The 16,352-nt window shown below is 50.0% G+C and overlaps 1 protein-coding gene across 1 annotated transcript in view; it reads left to right on the forward strand.

The window, feature by feature from the left end:
• The window catches only part of sec62 (SEC62 homolog, preprotein translocation factor), a 48,713-nt gene that overhangs the window by 25,680 nt on the left and 6,681 nt on the right, over positions 1–16,352 (forward strand). Inside the window, exons 2-6 of the mRNA XM_070883808.1 lie at positions 937–1,045; positions 3,881–3,986; positions 6,844–7,057; positions 11,228–11,323; positions 13,844–13,904. Of these exons, the coding sequence (XP_070739909.1) occupies positions 937–1,045; positions 3,881–3,986; positions 6,844–7,057; positions 11,228–11,323; positions 13,844–13,904 (586 nt within the window). The remainder of the gene's footprint in view (positions 1–936; positions 1,046–3,880; positions 3,987–6,843; positions 7,058–11,227; positions 11,324–13,843; positions 13,905–16,352) is intronic.

Raw genomic sequence — 16,352 nt, forward strand, 5'->3', positions numbered from 1 at the left:
TCCTGAGGTCATGAAAGATGGTATAGAAGTGTAAGTCTGTCTTTCTTTTACTTCTGTATATACAGGTAAAATGTCCGAAATCCGGAGTTCTAAAAACAGGAATCATCCGAAAACCGGACATTGTGCAGATTTCAAAAGTCGTGGTCCGGAATCCGGAAATATTTCCCGAAAACCGGACTTTTAAGCTGTACATACTTTTCTCCAAGCTGAATCCCAAAAAATACGCAAACCGACACGGCCTCGAGGTTGCCGGATTCGGGCCATCGAATGCAACACTCCAAAATCCGGAAATACACGAAAGTCAGCCCAAGGGTTTCTGGATTCAGGACCTCGGATAGCCTCCGAAATCCGGAAATACCTGAAAATGCCCACAAGGTTTCCGGATTCGGGACGTCGGATTTTCTTCTCCGAAATCCGGAAAGACCTGAAACTCGGCCCAGGGGTTTCTGGATTCGGGACATCGGATTTCTTCTCCAAAATCAAGAAAAACCTGAAAACCAAAATGGCCTTGATCCTGAGATTTCCAGTTTCGGGACGTTATACCTGTATTTAATTTTGAGAAATGTTTGCGGTTTTACATGATTGCCACAATGAGAAGCAGTGTTAAAGTGTAAATGCTTGAACTGCTGAGTAGCCATTTCTACTGTGCCCATAACTTCAGTTAAAGGACCTCTCTGCAGAGTCCAGCGGGACTGTCCATTTTCAGCAAAGGTGCAAAGTGAGCACGCTGCACTGGCCTTGGGCTTTGCAGATCCGCCATTGAGTTCCATATTGTCATTCAGTGAATAAGATCCATTTTCATCTTAAATCTGTCTTTTTGGTAACGAACAATGCTCGGCAGGGGCAGTCCCAAGTCAAAAACCTCATCGTGTCAAAATACAATAGCTCCCACTGCAATGTGCTGATCGTGTGCAAATTGTCTCTTTTTTTTTTAAGGAGGTTGGGGAACCGACTAAAGAGGAGAAGGTGGTGGCCAAGTATTTGCGCTTCAATTGCCCAACCAAGTCTACCACCATGATGGGCCACAGAGTTGATTATTTCATTGGTAAGAAATTATTGCATTGCAAGAAATAAAAACAGTTCGTATAGCTGCAAAATGCATGCATGATGTGTGTACGTGTGTGTGTGTGTGTGTGTGTGTGTGTGTGTTTTTGTGCACATATACATGTGCATATGTTTGCGTGTGTAGTGGTGTACGTGTGCACATGTGTTTGTGTGTGTGTGTGTGTGTGTTTTTGCATGCTTACATGTGCCTATGTACATCCTGAATCTCTTGGCGAAGTTAATCCATTGGGACCCATTAGTTACAGAATCTATTCTGACATTAGAATCACAGATTGGTCATTTGGCCTAACCTGCCTGTGCCCACTCCCCCACTTTTCACTTCAGGTATTTATTCAATCTCTTTTGTTACTATTGAAAGTGCTTCCACCACCCTTTCAAGCAGTGCATTACAGATCCTAACTCGCTGTGTAAAATTGTTTTCTCATGTCGCCTCTGCTTTTGCCAATTACCTTAAATCTGTGACCTCTGGTCACCAACCCTTTTGCCATTGGAAACAGTTTCTCCTTATTTACTCTATCAAAACCTTTTGTGATTTTGAATACCTCTATCAAATCTCTCATTGAGGAGAACTCCTGAAATAATGAATCATAGGAGCAGCAGGAGGCCATTCAACCCCTCGAGCTTGCTCGACCATTTAATTAGATCGTGGCTGGTCTGTACCTCAACTCCTTTTACCCTCCATAGTTCCATATCCCTTGATGCCCTTACCCCAAAAATCTGTTGATCTTGATCTTGAAAGCTCTAATTGATCTTGGATGATTGTGTGTTGAGATATTCTGGCACATGGAATAAAAGTGATACTCCACAGCAAAGGCCGTTAGATCTGACAAGTCGACACATTCTCATTAATGTCAACTCTACCTTTCTGCCTTTTCACCATATCCCTCAATCTCTATCCCTCCTCCCCCCCCCCCCCCCCCCCCCCCCCCCCCCCCACTGCCCCCACCCCCACCCCCTCTTCTCCCTGGAAACATTTACGAAAAGGTATACTTGCTTTGGAGGCAGTTCAGAGAAGGTTCAGTAGGTTGATTCCGGGGATGTGGGGGTTGACTTATGAGGAAAGGTTGAGTAGGTTGGTCCTCTACTCATTGAAATTCAGAAGAATGAGAGGTGATCTTATCGAAACGTATACGATTATGAGAGGGCTTGACAAGGTGGATGCAGAGAGGATGTTTCCACTGATGGGGGAGACTAGAACTAGAGGGCATAATCTTAGAATAAGGGGCCGCCCGTTTAAAACAGATGAGGAGGAATTTCTTCACTGAGGGTTGTAAATCTAGAATTTGCTGCCTCAGAGAACTGTGGAAGCTAGGACATTGAATAAATTTAAAACAGAAATAGACAGTTTCTTAAACGATAAGGGGTTATGGGGAGCGGGGGAGGGAAGTGGAGCTGAGTCCATGATCAGATCAGCCATCATCATCATAGGCAGTCTCTCGGGATCGAGGAAGACTTGCTTCCACTCTTAGCATGAGTTCTTAGGTGGCAGTACAGTCCAATACAAGAACCACAGTTTCCGTCACAGGTGGGACAGATAGTCGTTGAGGGAAAGGGTGAGCAGGGAGCCTGGTTTGCCACACGCTCCTTCCGCTGCCTGCGCTTGATTTCTGCATGCTCTCGGTGACGATACTCAGCGCCCTTCTGAATGCACTTCCTCCACTTAGGGCGGTCTATGGCCAAGGACTCCCAGGTGTCAGGGAGGCTTTGAGGGTGTCCTTGTAACGTTTCCTCTGCCCGCCTTTGGCTCGTTTGCCGTAGACGAGTTCCGAGTAGAGCACTTGCTTTGGGAGTCTCGTGTTTGGAATGTGAACTATGTGGCCTGCCCAGCGGAGCTGATCAAGTGTGGTCAGTGCTTCAGTGCTGGGGATGTTGGCCTGGACGAGGACGCTAATGTTTGTGCGTCTGTCCTCCCAGGGGATTTGCAGGATCTTGCGGAGACATCGCTGGTGGTATTTCTCCAGCGACTTGAGGTGTCTACTGTACATGGTCCACGTCTCTGAGCCATACAGGAGGGCGGGTATTACTACGGCCCTGTAGACCATGAGCGTACCATGATCTTATTGAATGGCGGAGCAGGCTCAAGGGGCCCTATGGCCTACTCCTGTTCCTATTTCTTATGTTCTTATAACATATCCATTTGTCTCTTGAACCCATTGCTCCTCATGCCTTCCCCGCTGACCTATTCCACAAGTATATTGCTCTTTGCATAAAATAGTTCTGTTTGAAGAGCTTTTTGGCCCCTGACTTGCTAGTTTTTAATTTGTGCCCCATGAAATTTGAACCTGTTGCCATGGTGAGAATTTGGCCTGAACCAACTTTGTTTAGTTCCTCATAAAGTTATTACAATGTGCATAATCGCTCCTCCTGCAGTAAAAAAAAATACATTTCCCTGTGTAGAAGTACATAGAATATACAGCACCTCAATTTCATTTAAGCACCTTAGCTCCATATCCCTTGATACCCTTCCTTCCCTGTGTGGTAACTGAGAACGATATGTCGGAGTGAAGAATTTCCCAATAAGAGCTACTCGAAATAAGTCTACTTAGACTTCGTTACATGTAACTAACGTTCCCTCTAATTTTTGTTTGGGTGCCCAGCCCCTTTAAGGGTCAGCATGGCCCATTCAAACCTCCGTGCGTATGCGGTTTCCCCATTGTAAAGCCACAGGCGGCCGTGCAGCGTAACGGGAACATTTCATATAATGTATGTGTCCTGTCTCCTTAACAAAAAAACAAGATTGGGGTGTTCCTCCAGAGTGAGCATGGCTATGTATTCAGAAACTGACCGAGTACCTTTTACTGCCATCACCTTCCAGCTTCCAAAGCAGTCGACTGCTTGCTGGATTCCAAATGGGCAAAATCAAAGAAAGGAGACGAGGCTGTGTTTACAACTAGGGAATCGGTCGTCGAATACTGCAACAGGTGGGTGGAATTTTTCTATTACTACATTTGCAAACTCTGCCGTTTGCTTCTTGTTATCTTCTGGTTTCCTTGAGTTAAGGCGGGGCTCGGGGTGTGTAGTAAGCAGCGTCTCTTTGGGGTCAAGGTAGCTTCATGATGTTGTGCCTGGTGATTGAAGATTGCAATCAAACTAACTCTGGCAGACTTCTTGGTAACCCGATTCTTAAAGCAGGCAGGTCCACAGCAATGCCCCCTGTAAGCTGGGCTTTGTTCTGCGTGGCCTCTTCAGAGATCTGCGCATGCGCGGTACTTACAATGTAAAAGCCGGAGAGCGGCCAGCGCAGGACCTTTCAGATTACTGCAGGACCGCAGGCGAGTGCACCTTAGCAGGAACATTGGTTCACAGTACTCCGGTAAGTTTGGCTTATTACTAGAATCTGGAGGGATAAGAGTGGGAGGTCGGATTCTTCCTTCTCAGCTGCAGGTAACTCCACAAGCCAGTACCCTTGTGTGAGCCGTGGCTCAGTGGGTAGTACCCTCGCCTCTGAGTCAGAAGGTTGTGGGTTCAAGTCCCACCTAAGCACAGAAATCTAGACTGACACTCCAGTGCAGTACTGAGGGAGTGTTGCACTATCGAAAGTGCCGTCTTTCAGATGAGGCGTTAAACCGAGGCCCCATCTGCACACTCAGGTGTACATAAATGATCCCATGGCACTATTTCGAAGAAGAGCAAGGGACTTCTCCCCGGTGTCCTGACCAATATTTATTCGTCAACCAACATAACTAAAACAGATTATCTGCTTATTACATAATGATAGCAAGCTCCCACAAACAGCAATCTTCTCATTATCACATTGTTGTTTGTGGGAACTTACTGTGTGCAATTGGCTGCTGTATTTCCTACATTATACCAGTCACAACACTTCACAAATACTTCATTGGCTGTAAAGTGCTTTGAGACGTCCTGAAGTCATGAGAGGTGCTACATAAATGCAAGTCTTCCTTTTAATGGGTGGGATGATCCTGGTTACACTGTGCAGCGGGAAGCTTTCCAACCCTCTGCGTGATAAAGCTGCATCTGTTCAGCCAATTAAACTGCAGCAATACTCCTGCGCGCACTTGGGTTTCCCTAAGCATTGGCTATTGCCAACACATGCCTACTCTCAGGAAATCTGAGGGTCAGGCAGCATCTGTGAAGAGAAAGCAGAGTTAACGTTTCGGGTCGATGACCTTTGGTCAGCCAGTTCTGACGAAGGATCACAGACCCGAAACGTTAACTCTGCTTTCTCTCTCCACAGATGCTGCCTGACTCAATGAGATTTCCAGCATTTTCTGTTTTTATTCCAGATTTTAGCATCCGCAGTATTTTGCTTTTGTACACGCCTACTCTCTGACTTGAGTCAATGGTGGAGAAGAGTGTGTATTGCTTATGACACTAACCTACCTCAGTAGTTTGAACACTCTTTCAGCACGGAGTCAGATGCTCCGCTGAACAATGGACATCAATCCAAACGGAACTATGGCTGTGATGAGTCAACGGTCTGGAAACATTTGAAGATTATGATAGCATTGAACCCTTGTTTGGTTGGAAATTTAAGGAAATCAGCTTACCGTCTCATCCAAAAAGATGGATAGGATATTTATCCTTGTACATTTTTTTTTCGTTCCTGGGATGTGGATGTAAATGGCAAGGCCGGCATTTATTGCCCATCCCTGATTGCCCTTGGTAAGGTTGAGCCATTGCAGCACTTCCTTGTAGCAACTTGGTACAACTGAGGTAAATCAAGACGACTTGCTGGGCCATTTCAGATGACAGTTAAGAGTCAACCACATTGCTGTGGGTCTGGAGTCGCATATAGGCCCAGACCGGGTAAGGACAGCAGATTTCCTTCCCTAAAGGGCATTCGTGAACCAATTGGGTTTTTACAGTAATCTGATAGTTTCATGGTCACCATTATTGACACAAGCTTTTAATTCCAGATTTATTTAATTAACTGAATTTAAATTCCCCAGTTGGGATATATTAAATATAGATATATAATCCCATCTGTAACAGTGGGTGACAAAACTGCAGCATTCCTTGCATAGGAAATACAACACACAAGCAGGCCATTCGGCCCAACCAGTCCATGCTCTACTCAAGCCTCCTCCTGTCTTTCCTCAGCTAACTGTATCAGCATAACCCTCTATTCCCTTCTCCCTCATACACTTCTCTAACCACTCTTTCGTTCAACAAAAGTAGCCACAGAGGCAGTAACATGATTCTTCTTCCAGGGATTTCTCCTGAAAGGATTTTCCAATGAAAATTTAGCGAAGAAAAGACTAGCATTTATATAGTGCCTTCAAAGCTCCAAGTCACACACCATCCTGACTTTCAAATATAGCTTCATCGTCGCTGGGTCAAAATCCTGGAGCTCCCTCCCTAACAGCACTGTGGGAGCATTTTCACCACATGGACTGCAGCGGTTCAAGAAGGCGGCTCACCATCACTTTAAGGGCAATTAGGGATGGGCAATAAATGCTGGCCTTACCAGCGATGCACTAATTAAAAAAAGGACATCCCAAAGCACTTTATAACCAATGAAATACTTTTTGAAGTGTAGTAATTTACGAAACGCGGCAGCCAATCTGCGCAAAGCAAGCTCCCAAAAAGAGCAATAAGATAATTACCAGATTAATCTGTTTTATTGATGTTGGTTGATGGATAAATATTGACCAGCAAATTGAGGTACCCAAGGCTACTGACGCCTTCACAACCTTCCCCGTGCAAGAAACAACATCAGTAGGGCTGAAGCGAATAAAAGGGGAGAACTTTTTTTTTTTAAATGCCATTTTTGCACTGAACTGAAATAAATCCTTTCCCCTGTAATATCGACAGGCTCCTTAAGAAGCAATTCTTTCACCGAGCATTAAAAGTCATGAAAAAGAAGTCTGAAAAGGAAATGAAAAAGGAGAAAGAAAAAGTGAAAAATGACAGCAGCAAAGAGGAGGAAAAGAAGGGCAAGAAGGAAATCACCAAGGACGAAAAGAACAAGAAAGAGAAAGAGAAGAAAAAAGACAGTGAAAAAGAAGAAAGCAAGAAAGAGAAAAAGGTAAGAGACCTGTTTCCTGAGTGAAATGTGCCATGTGTTTGATAGTGTACCACACAAGACAATTACATAGAATGTACAGCACAGAAACAGGCCTTACGCCCAACAGGTCCGTGCCGGTGTTTATGCTCCACACGAGCCCCTTCCCACCTAACTTCTTCTCACCCTATCCTTCAATAGCGAAGCTCAAAACCACGAGAATTCGGGGTAAATCCTCAAGGAAATGGATAAGAAATTAGCTGAAATGTAGAGAAGAACAGGCATGAGCAAGAGGAGTTCTGTTGGGATTGGGGGAAAGTACTGAGTGAGGTGCTGCAGGGACCACAACTGTTTTTAATTTACTTCAGTGACGTAGATTCAGAAACTCGGTGCACATGAGAAAAAATAAACTACTTGCATTTATATAGCACCTTTCACCTCCTCGCAGGACATCCCAAAGCACTTTACAGCCAATGAAGTACGTTTGAAGTGTAGTCACTATTGTAATATAAGAGACCGGCAGCCGATTTGTGCACAGCAAGCTCCCACAAAAAGCAATTAGATAATCTATTTTTAGTGATGTTGTTTGAAGGATAACTGTTAGCCAGGACACCGGGGATAGATCCCCTACTCTTCTTCGAATAGTGCTGCAGGAACTCAGTCATCCGCTTGAGAGCCCAGACGGGGCCTTGGTTTACCGTCTCATCTGAAAGACGACACCTCCAACAATGCAACGCTCCCTCAGTACCGCACTGGAGTGTCGGCCTGGCAAGTTGAGAGAGACCCAGTTTTAGTCGGCTTGATGCTCAATAAGTCCAACCAATGCAAAGCATCAGTCAACAATTGTTGAACTACCCAAATGTGTCAGAGGCAGTGATGATCGATCTGGTCAAATCACATCACAAGTGCTGTGCTCAGCTCTCGGCACCAAGGTCCAAGAGAGACATTCAAGCACTGGTCACACAGTAGAAAAGCACCATAAGGCTGATCCCTAATGTCAAAGGAAAGGCAACAACAACTTGAACTTGTATAGCACCTTTACCATAGTAAAATGTTCTGAGGGGCTTCATAAGCGATTATCAGACATAATTTGCCACCGAACCACTTGAGATATTCAGACAAGTGACCAAAAGCTTGATGAAAGAGGTAGGTTTTAAGGAGCATCTTAAAGGAGGAAGGAGAGAGAGGCAGCGAGGTTTAGGGAGAGAATTCCAGAGCTTGGGGCCCAGGCAGCTGAAAGCACGGCCACCAATGGTGGAGCGAAGAAAATCGGGAATGCGCAAGAGACCAAAATTTTCTTCACACAAAGAGCGATCAGCATATGGAATGGACTTCCAGATCGAGGAATGGAGGCCAATCTCCTGGAATCATTTGGGAAACGGTACAAGTTCAGCAGTGGGGAGGCTTTAGGATCATTCCGGGTGGATGAGTTAAAATGGGTTTAATGGCTCATCCGTTACCATCTTGTAAGCTTCTTACTCTGTTACTGGTTGTTTTCATATCCGACATGCATTTTAAATGCCTTTTATTTAGTCGATGGCACTGGAATTTAGCGACAAGGTGCTACATCAATAAATTTACTAATTTTCATTTTTATGGAATGACACACATTTCAGCAAAGGGAGAGACTGTTCGGCCCATCGTGCCTGTGCTGGTGCTCGTTCCACATCAGAGCTGCCTACTCGAATCCCATTTCACCTGCTACGTGTCTTTCTTCAGATCTTTTCCAAACTCCCTCTAAAATGTCACAAGTGACTCTGCTTCAGTAACTACTTGTGGCAATACATTCCATATAGGATACTTGCCTTTATTAGCCGAGGCATAGAACGTAAGAACAGGGAGGTTGTGCTTGAACTGTATAAAACACTAGTTAGGCCACAGCTAGAGTACTGCGTGCAGTTCTGGCCGCTGCATTACAGGAAAGATGCAATTGCAATAGAGAGGGTACAGAGGAGATTTATGAGGATGTTAGAATCAGAAATTTACAGAAGGAGACCATTTTGGCCCATGTTGCCTGGATGGAGAATTTTAGCTATGAGGAATGATTGGATAGGCTGGGGTTGATTTCTTTGGAACAGAGGAGGCTGAGGGGAGACCTTATTGAGGTGTATAAAATTATGAGGGGCCCAGATAGAGTTGATAGGAAGGACCTATTTCCCTTAGGTCAATAACCAGGGGGCATAGATTTAAAGTAATTGGTAGACGAATTAGAGGGGAGTAGGACGTTTTCACCCAGCGGGTGGTGGGGGTCTGGAACTCACTCTCTGAAAGGCAGAGACAGGAAATGCTCATCACATTTAAAAAGTATTTGGATGTGCACATGAAATGCCGTAACCTACAGGGCTACAGACCAAGAGCTGGATAGTGGGATGAGACCGGATAGCTCTTTTTCAGACAGCACAGGCACAATGGGCCGAATGGCCGTCTCCTGTGCAGTAAATTTCTATGATTCTATCCTAATAGCACTCTGCGTGAAAGCATTCCTTCTAACTGCCCGTGCTAAGTGCTGGGTTTATGCTCTATTGCCACCCAATCATCAGCTTGTTGAAGTAAGCTTTTGCTTTATAACCTTTTCATAATTTTGAACAGTTGGAGCACATACCCCCCTCCCCCTCCCACCTTTAACCTTTCATGAATCTTAAGTAACAACTTTCCTCTCGGGCTTTGAGCTTGTTCTTAAATGGCCGCCCTAGGAACTAGCTGGTGAGTAAACTTTATGATCTTGAACACTTAATTGGCCACCTCAGTAACTTGGATTGGATTTTCGCCCAAGTTACCAGTTGGTTTTCCTCCTTTGGGCTCGTATTCCTTTTTGATATGAAAGAAGTCGGGAACTGTTGCTACATGTGTTTGTCCACTTGCAATAATAAAAATTTGATTCAATTTAAAATAAGTATGCAGATCATTTCCCATCAAGGTCTGATTATTTTTTGGGGATTTGCGCATGATTTCTAACGCAAAACTCCTCCCAGCTTCCGAGGCATTCCTATTCCTGTGCTTCCTGCCTTAAAGCTGCTAATCCGAGGCAGCCTGTTACCCACAGCCCAGTGTGGGGGGAGGGGATTCTGCACAAAATGGCTGCCCCTCCCAGTAACTTAAGTGTAAAACCAGATAATGAGAAGGGATTGGGAGACACCAGTCGGACTGCAGCTATCTCCCTGTATAATTTTTTTAATTACATGGAAACACAGTTGCACCTTTTAATAAACAAAAGATTGAACAGGCTGGGGCTCTTTTCTCCAGAAAAGAGAAGACTGAGAGATGACCTGATCTCGAGGTCTGTAAAATCATGAAAAGATAGGCGTAGAGAAGATGTTTCCACTTGTAGAGGAGTCCAAAACCAGGAGCCATAAATAAAAGATAGTCACCAATAAACCCAATAGGGAATTCAGGAGTGGTGAGAATGTGGAACTCGCTACCACAAGGAGTGGTTGAGGTAGTTAGCATAGATCGATTGAAAGGGGAAGCTGGATAAGTACATGAGGGAGAAAGGAATAGAAGGATATACTGATAGGGTTAGATGAAATAAATAGTGAGAGGAGGCTCGTGTGGAGCATAGATTTGTTGGGCTGAATGGCCTGTTTCGGTGCTGTAAATTGTATGCAAGTGTTTCCATTCGAGCAAACTAGGCCTCAATACCAAAGCAGCAGGATGTCATAAGAAATAGGAGCTGGAGTAGTCCATTCGGCCCCTCGAGCCTGCTCCGCCATTCAGTGAGATCATGGCTGATCTTCCACCTCAACACCACCTTCCCGCACTATCCCCATAGCCCTTAATTCCCTTCGTTCCCAAAAATTTATCGATCCCTGTCTTGAATATACTCAACATCCACAGCTCTCTGGGGTAGAGAATTCCAAAGATTCACAACCCTTTGAATGAAGAAATTTCTCCTCCTCTCAGTCAAAATGGCCAACCCATTATTTTTAGACTCTGACCCTGTGTTCCAGATTCCCCAGCCAGGGCAAACATCCTCCCTGCATCAACCCGGTCAATTTTATATGTTTCAATGAGATCACCTCTCATTCTTCTAAACTCTAGGGAATATAGGCCTAGTCTACTCAATCCCCCAGTCTGGTGAACCGTCGTTGCATTCCCTCGAAGGCAAGTATGTCTTTCCTCATGTGTGGCCTCACCAACGCCCTGTATAATTGCAGTCCTCTCCGTCAGTAACTTACTGTTTGATTGTTTTGTTAGGATGAAGCTCCAGGAACACCAAAGAAAAAAAAGGAGACAAAAAGAAAGTTTAAATTGGAACCACACCAGGACCAGCTTTTTCTTGACGGGAATGAGGTAAGGATCATCTGCAGAGGTTTCCTAGCCTGGAAGGAGGCCATTTGGCCCATCCAGTCTGTGCCAGCTTTTAGCTCGTGTAATCCTAAACTAATTCTACTGCCCAGCTCTCTTCCCCCAGAGCTCCGTGTCTGCTTGTCAAATATTTATGCACCTTTCCCTTTCAAAAGATGCTGTGGCCTCTGCCTCCACCACTCCCTGTGATAAAGCATTCCATGCTCCAATATCGCCACCTATAGGCGTTTCTCCTCACCCCTCTCGCCCTCTTTCTGCCTTTATAATTTATGGAAACGATTGGCTCAGCCACCCATTATAACCAATGGAAAGGAAGTTCTTAAATGCGCTATATAAATGTAAGTTGTTGAAATTATCGGTACACTTCATTCTTGCTGAGTAGGGCTTTTTTTAAAAAAAATAGATTTTTAACAATTGAATTGAGCAATATTTTCATGCACTCTTTAAATTTGTAATGAGATTGTTCTTACAGATGGCGCACTGAGGAAGAGTTCTGTATATCTTGTTAGCGGGGCCTTTCTGTAATAAAGGAAGGGCTTGGATTCGGTCAGGCAGGTCATTAAACAACTTAATAAATCTATGTTTCTAGTGTGTTCATAATGTGCCTGAGCTGATGGACTGTTGCTGGAGTCTCTTGTGCTGTTGACCTGACCATTTCGGAACTGTAGCCTTTACATAGGATTACGGAGGATATACGGCACAGAAACAGGCCATTCGGCCCAATCAGTCCATGCCGCCATTTATGCTCCACTCGAGCCTCCTCCCGTCTTTCCTCACCTAAATCTATCAGCATCACCCTCTATTCCCTTCTCCCTCATATGCTTGTCTAACCGCCCCTTAAATGCATCTATGCTATTCACTTCAACCACTTCCTGTGGTAGCGAGTTCCACATTCTCACCACTCTCTGGGTAAAGAGGTTTCTTCTGAATTCCCCATTGGATTTATTAGTGACTATCTTACATTGATGGACTCTAGTTTTGCTCTTCCCCACAAGTGGAAACATTATCTCTCTATCCACTCTATCAAAACCTTTCAGCATTTTAAAGACCTCTATTAGGTCATCCCTCAGATTTTTTTTTCCAAGAGTTTTTATTTTTTTGAAATTCAGCAAAAATACAATATTATTTCTTAACGTTGTAATGGAATGCAGAAATGTTGTATCACTCAGAATCATTAGCATCGACGCACGGCATTGACCCGAAGGAATGATTTCAGTCATTTGTGGTCGGACCTCCTCCACTCCCTGCCCCAGCCTTTCCTTTCCCTCCCAAAACTGATGACTCACTGCCGAAGGTGGTCGCAGGTCTCCAATACCTCACGTCAGTGACGTCCGATAATCGGACTCTGCTGGGTGTCACAGCTCAGTCCTGTCCTCTTCTCACCAACGTTCATACTTGTCCACAATCCAGCTGGAGTCAGTAACAACGGTGAGGAGCAGGAACCCTGAACCTCCATCTGACAACTTTGTGGTTAAATGTTAAAAAAATATTCCCTTTCAGCGGGAAGGACTCATTGGTAGCTCTTTCAGGCACAGTGGGCTGAACGGCCTCCTTCTGTTGTGTCAGCTGTGGCTCAGTGGGTAGCACACTTGCCTTTGAGTAAGAAGCTGTGGGTTCAAATCCCACTCCAGGGACTTGACTTGAGCACAAAAATCTAGGCTGACACTCCAGTGCCAGTACTGAGAGAGTGCTGCGCTATCAAAGGTGCCATCTTTCGGATGAGGTGTTAAACCGAGGCCCGTCTGCCCTATGAGGTGGACATAACAGATCCCATGGCATTTTTTCGGAGAAGAACAGGGGTGTTCTCCCCGGTGTCCTGGATCAATATTTATCCCTCAATCAACATCACTAAAAACAGATTATCTGGTCAAGACCACATTGCTGTTTGTGGGAGCTTGCTGTGCGCATATTGGCTGCCACGTTTCCCACATTACAATAGTGACTACACTTCATTGGCTGTAAAGCACTTTGGGACATCCGGTGGATGTTAGAGGTGCTATATAAATGCCAGTCTTTTTGTCTGATTCAATGTGAGGATTCGATACTGACCTTTCCTCTCTGGTGCCTCGGTTCACATTCACCCCAGTCTGGTGTCTGCAGGAGTCCTGTGTGGAATGGGTTTGGGCAGTTTCAGTCCAGTTCCTAACTCGTCTGGGCACAGAGGGAGTTTTACTCGCATTTAATCACGCTGCATCAGGCATGGCAAACCATTTGTTGTTGATACTGAATGCACAAAATGTGTCCCATTCTCCCAGCAGTGAACGCAACAAAGTCATTTAGAAAAACCACTGTCGATAATCTTGCTGCCTACCATTTGTGTCCACTGTTGGTTTCAATAAATGACCTTGTCTCAGAGGAGAACGGAATGAGCTGATTGAATCACCAGGCGGTGCCGGACTCCATCTGTGGTTCCTCACCTAACTGCTTCCACAACGGCCTGCTCTGGAATCTACTGTTTTAATGTTTGGAGTGAATCCTCTGTTTCTCTGATTGATGTTCCTGCAGGTATTTGTGTGGATCTACGATCCTGTTCATTTCAAGACCTTTGCGATGGGACTAATATTAGGTAAAAATTTCAAAGGCCACACACGCCCACATATACGTATATATATTGCTTGTTACTCCCCTCGTTCTCTCGCCCTACTTTCCCTCCGCTTCCATTCCCACCCCCCCGCTGCCTCCCCTCCCCCCCCCAGCTGCCTTCCCCCCCCCCCCCCCGCTGTCTCCGCTCCCCGCTGCCTCCCCTTCCCCCCCCCACCCGTTGCCTCCCCTTCCCCCCCCGCCCCGCTGTCTCCGCTCCCCGCTGCCTCCCCTTCCACCCCCCACCCGCTGCCTCCCCTTCTCCCCCCCCCCCGCTGCCTCCCCCCCCCCCCACTGCCACCACTCCCCTCCCCCTAACACTGCCTCCCCTCCCCCCCAGCTACCTTCCCCCCCCCCGCTGCCTCCCCCCCTCCCCCCACCCAGCTACCTTCCCCCCCCCCCGCTGCCTCCCCCCCTCCCCCCACCCAGCTGCTTTCCCCCCCCCCCGCTGCCTCTCCTTCCCCCCCCTCCCCCCGCTGCCTCTCCTCCCCCCCTCCCCCCGCTGCCTCCCCTTCCCCCCCCCCACCCGCTGTCTCCCCTCTCCCCCCGCCCCCCCCCCGCTGCCTCTCCTTCTCCCCCCCCCCCCCCCACCCCGCTGCCTCTCCTTCTCTCTTCTCCCCCCCCCCCCCGCTGCCTCTCTTCTCCCCCCCCCCCCCCCCCCGCTGCCTCTCCTCCCCCCCCCCCCGCTGCCTCTCCTCCCCCCCCCCCACCGCTGCCTCCCCTTCCCCCCCCCCCCCGCTGCATCCCCTCCCCCCCCCCCCCGCTGCATCCCCTCCCCCCCCCCCCCCCCCCGCTGCATCCCCTTCCCCCCCCCCCCCCCACCCGCTGCCTCCCCTTCTCCCACCCCCCCCCCCCGCTGCCACCACTCCCCTCCCCCTAACACTGCCTCCCCTCCCCCCCAGCTACCTTCCCCCCCCCCCCCCCCGCTGGCTCCGCTCCCCTCCCCCCCCCGCCCGCCGCCTCTCCTTCCCCCCCCCCCCCCCCCCCCGCCGCCTCTCCTTCCCGCCCCCCCCCCCGCCGCCTCTCCTTCCCCCCCCCCCCCGCTGCCTCTCCTCCCCCCCCCCCACCGCTGCCTCCCCTTCCCCCCCCCCCCCCCACCCGCTTTCTCCCCCCCCCCCCCCCCCCCCCACTGCCACCACTCCCCTCCCCCTAACACTGCCTCCCCTCCCCCCCCAGCTACCTCCCCCCCCCCCCGCTGGCTCCCCTCCCCCCCCCCCCCGCCCGCCGCCTCTCCTTCCCCCCCCCCCCCGCCGCCTCTCCTCCCCCCCCCCCCGCCACATCTCCTTCCCCCCCCCCGCCGCCTCTCCTCCCCCCCCCCCCCCGCCGCCTCTCCTCCCCCCCCCCCCCCCCGCCGCCTCTCCTTCCCCCCCGCCGCCTCTCCTTCCCCCCCGCCGCCTCTCCTTCCCCCCCGCCGCCTCTCCTTCCCCCCCGCCGCCTCTCCTTCCCCCCCGCCGCCTCTCCTTCCCCCCCGCCGCCTCTCCTTCCCCCCCGCCGCCTCTCCTTCCCCCCCGCCGCCTCTCCTTCCCCCCCGCCGCCTCTCCTTCCCCCCCGCCGCCTCTCCTTCCCCCCCGCCGCCTCTCCTTCCCCCCCGCCGCCTCTCCTTCCCCCCCGCCGCCTCTCCTTCCCCCCCCGCCGCCTCTCCTTCCCCCCCGCCGCCTCTCCTTCCCCCCCCGCCGCCTCTCCTTCCCCCCCCGCCGCCTCTCCTTCCCCCCCCGCCGCCTCTCCTTCCCCCCCCGCCGCCTCTCCTTCCCCCCCCGCCGCCTCTCCTTCCCCCCCGCCGCCTCTCCTTCCCCCCCGCCGCCGCCTCTCCTCCCCCCCCCCGCCGCCTCTCCTCCCCCCCCCCCCCGCCGCCTCTCCTCCCCCCCCCCCCGCCGCCTCTCCTTCCCCCGCCGCCTCTCCTTCCCCCCCCGCCGCCTCTCCTTCCCCCCCCGCCGCCTCTCCTTCCCCCCCGCCGCCTCTCCTTCCCCCCCGCCGCCTCTCCTTCCCCCCCGCCGCCTCTCCTTCCCCCCCGCCGCCTCTCCTTCCCCCCCGCCGCCTCTCCTTCCCCCCCCGCCGCCTCTCCTTCCCCCCCCGCCGCCTCTCCTTCCCCCCCCGCCGCCTCTCCTTCCCCCCCCGCCGCCTCTCCTTCCCCCCCCGCCGCCTCTCCTTCCCCCCCCCGCCGCCTCTCCTTCCCCCCCCCCGCCGCCTCTCCTTCCCCCCCCCGCCGCCTCTCCTTCCCCCCCCCGCCGCCTCTCCTTCCCCCCCGCCGCCTCTCCTTCCCCCCCCGCCGCCGCCTCTCCTTCCCCCCCGCCGCCTCTCCTTCCCCCCCCGCCGCCTCACCCTCCCCCCCGCCACCGCTCCCCTCCCCCTAACGCCACGCCTCCCCTCCCCCTAACGCTGCCTCCCCCTTACTTCCCCCCGCCTTTTCCTTCCCCCTCTCCCCGCCTTCTCCTTC

This window comes from Pristiophorus japonicus, chromosome 6 (genome assembly GCF_044704955.1).
Source record: "Pristiophorus japonicus isolate sPriJap1 chromosome 6, sPriJap1.hap1, whole genome shotgun sequence".
NCBI classification, from domain to species: Eukaryota; Metazoa; Chordata; class Chondrichthyes; family Pristiophoridae; genus Pristiophorus; species Pristiophorus japonicus.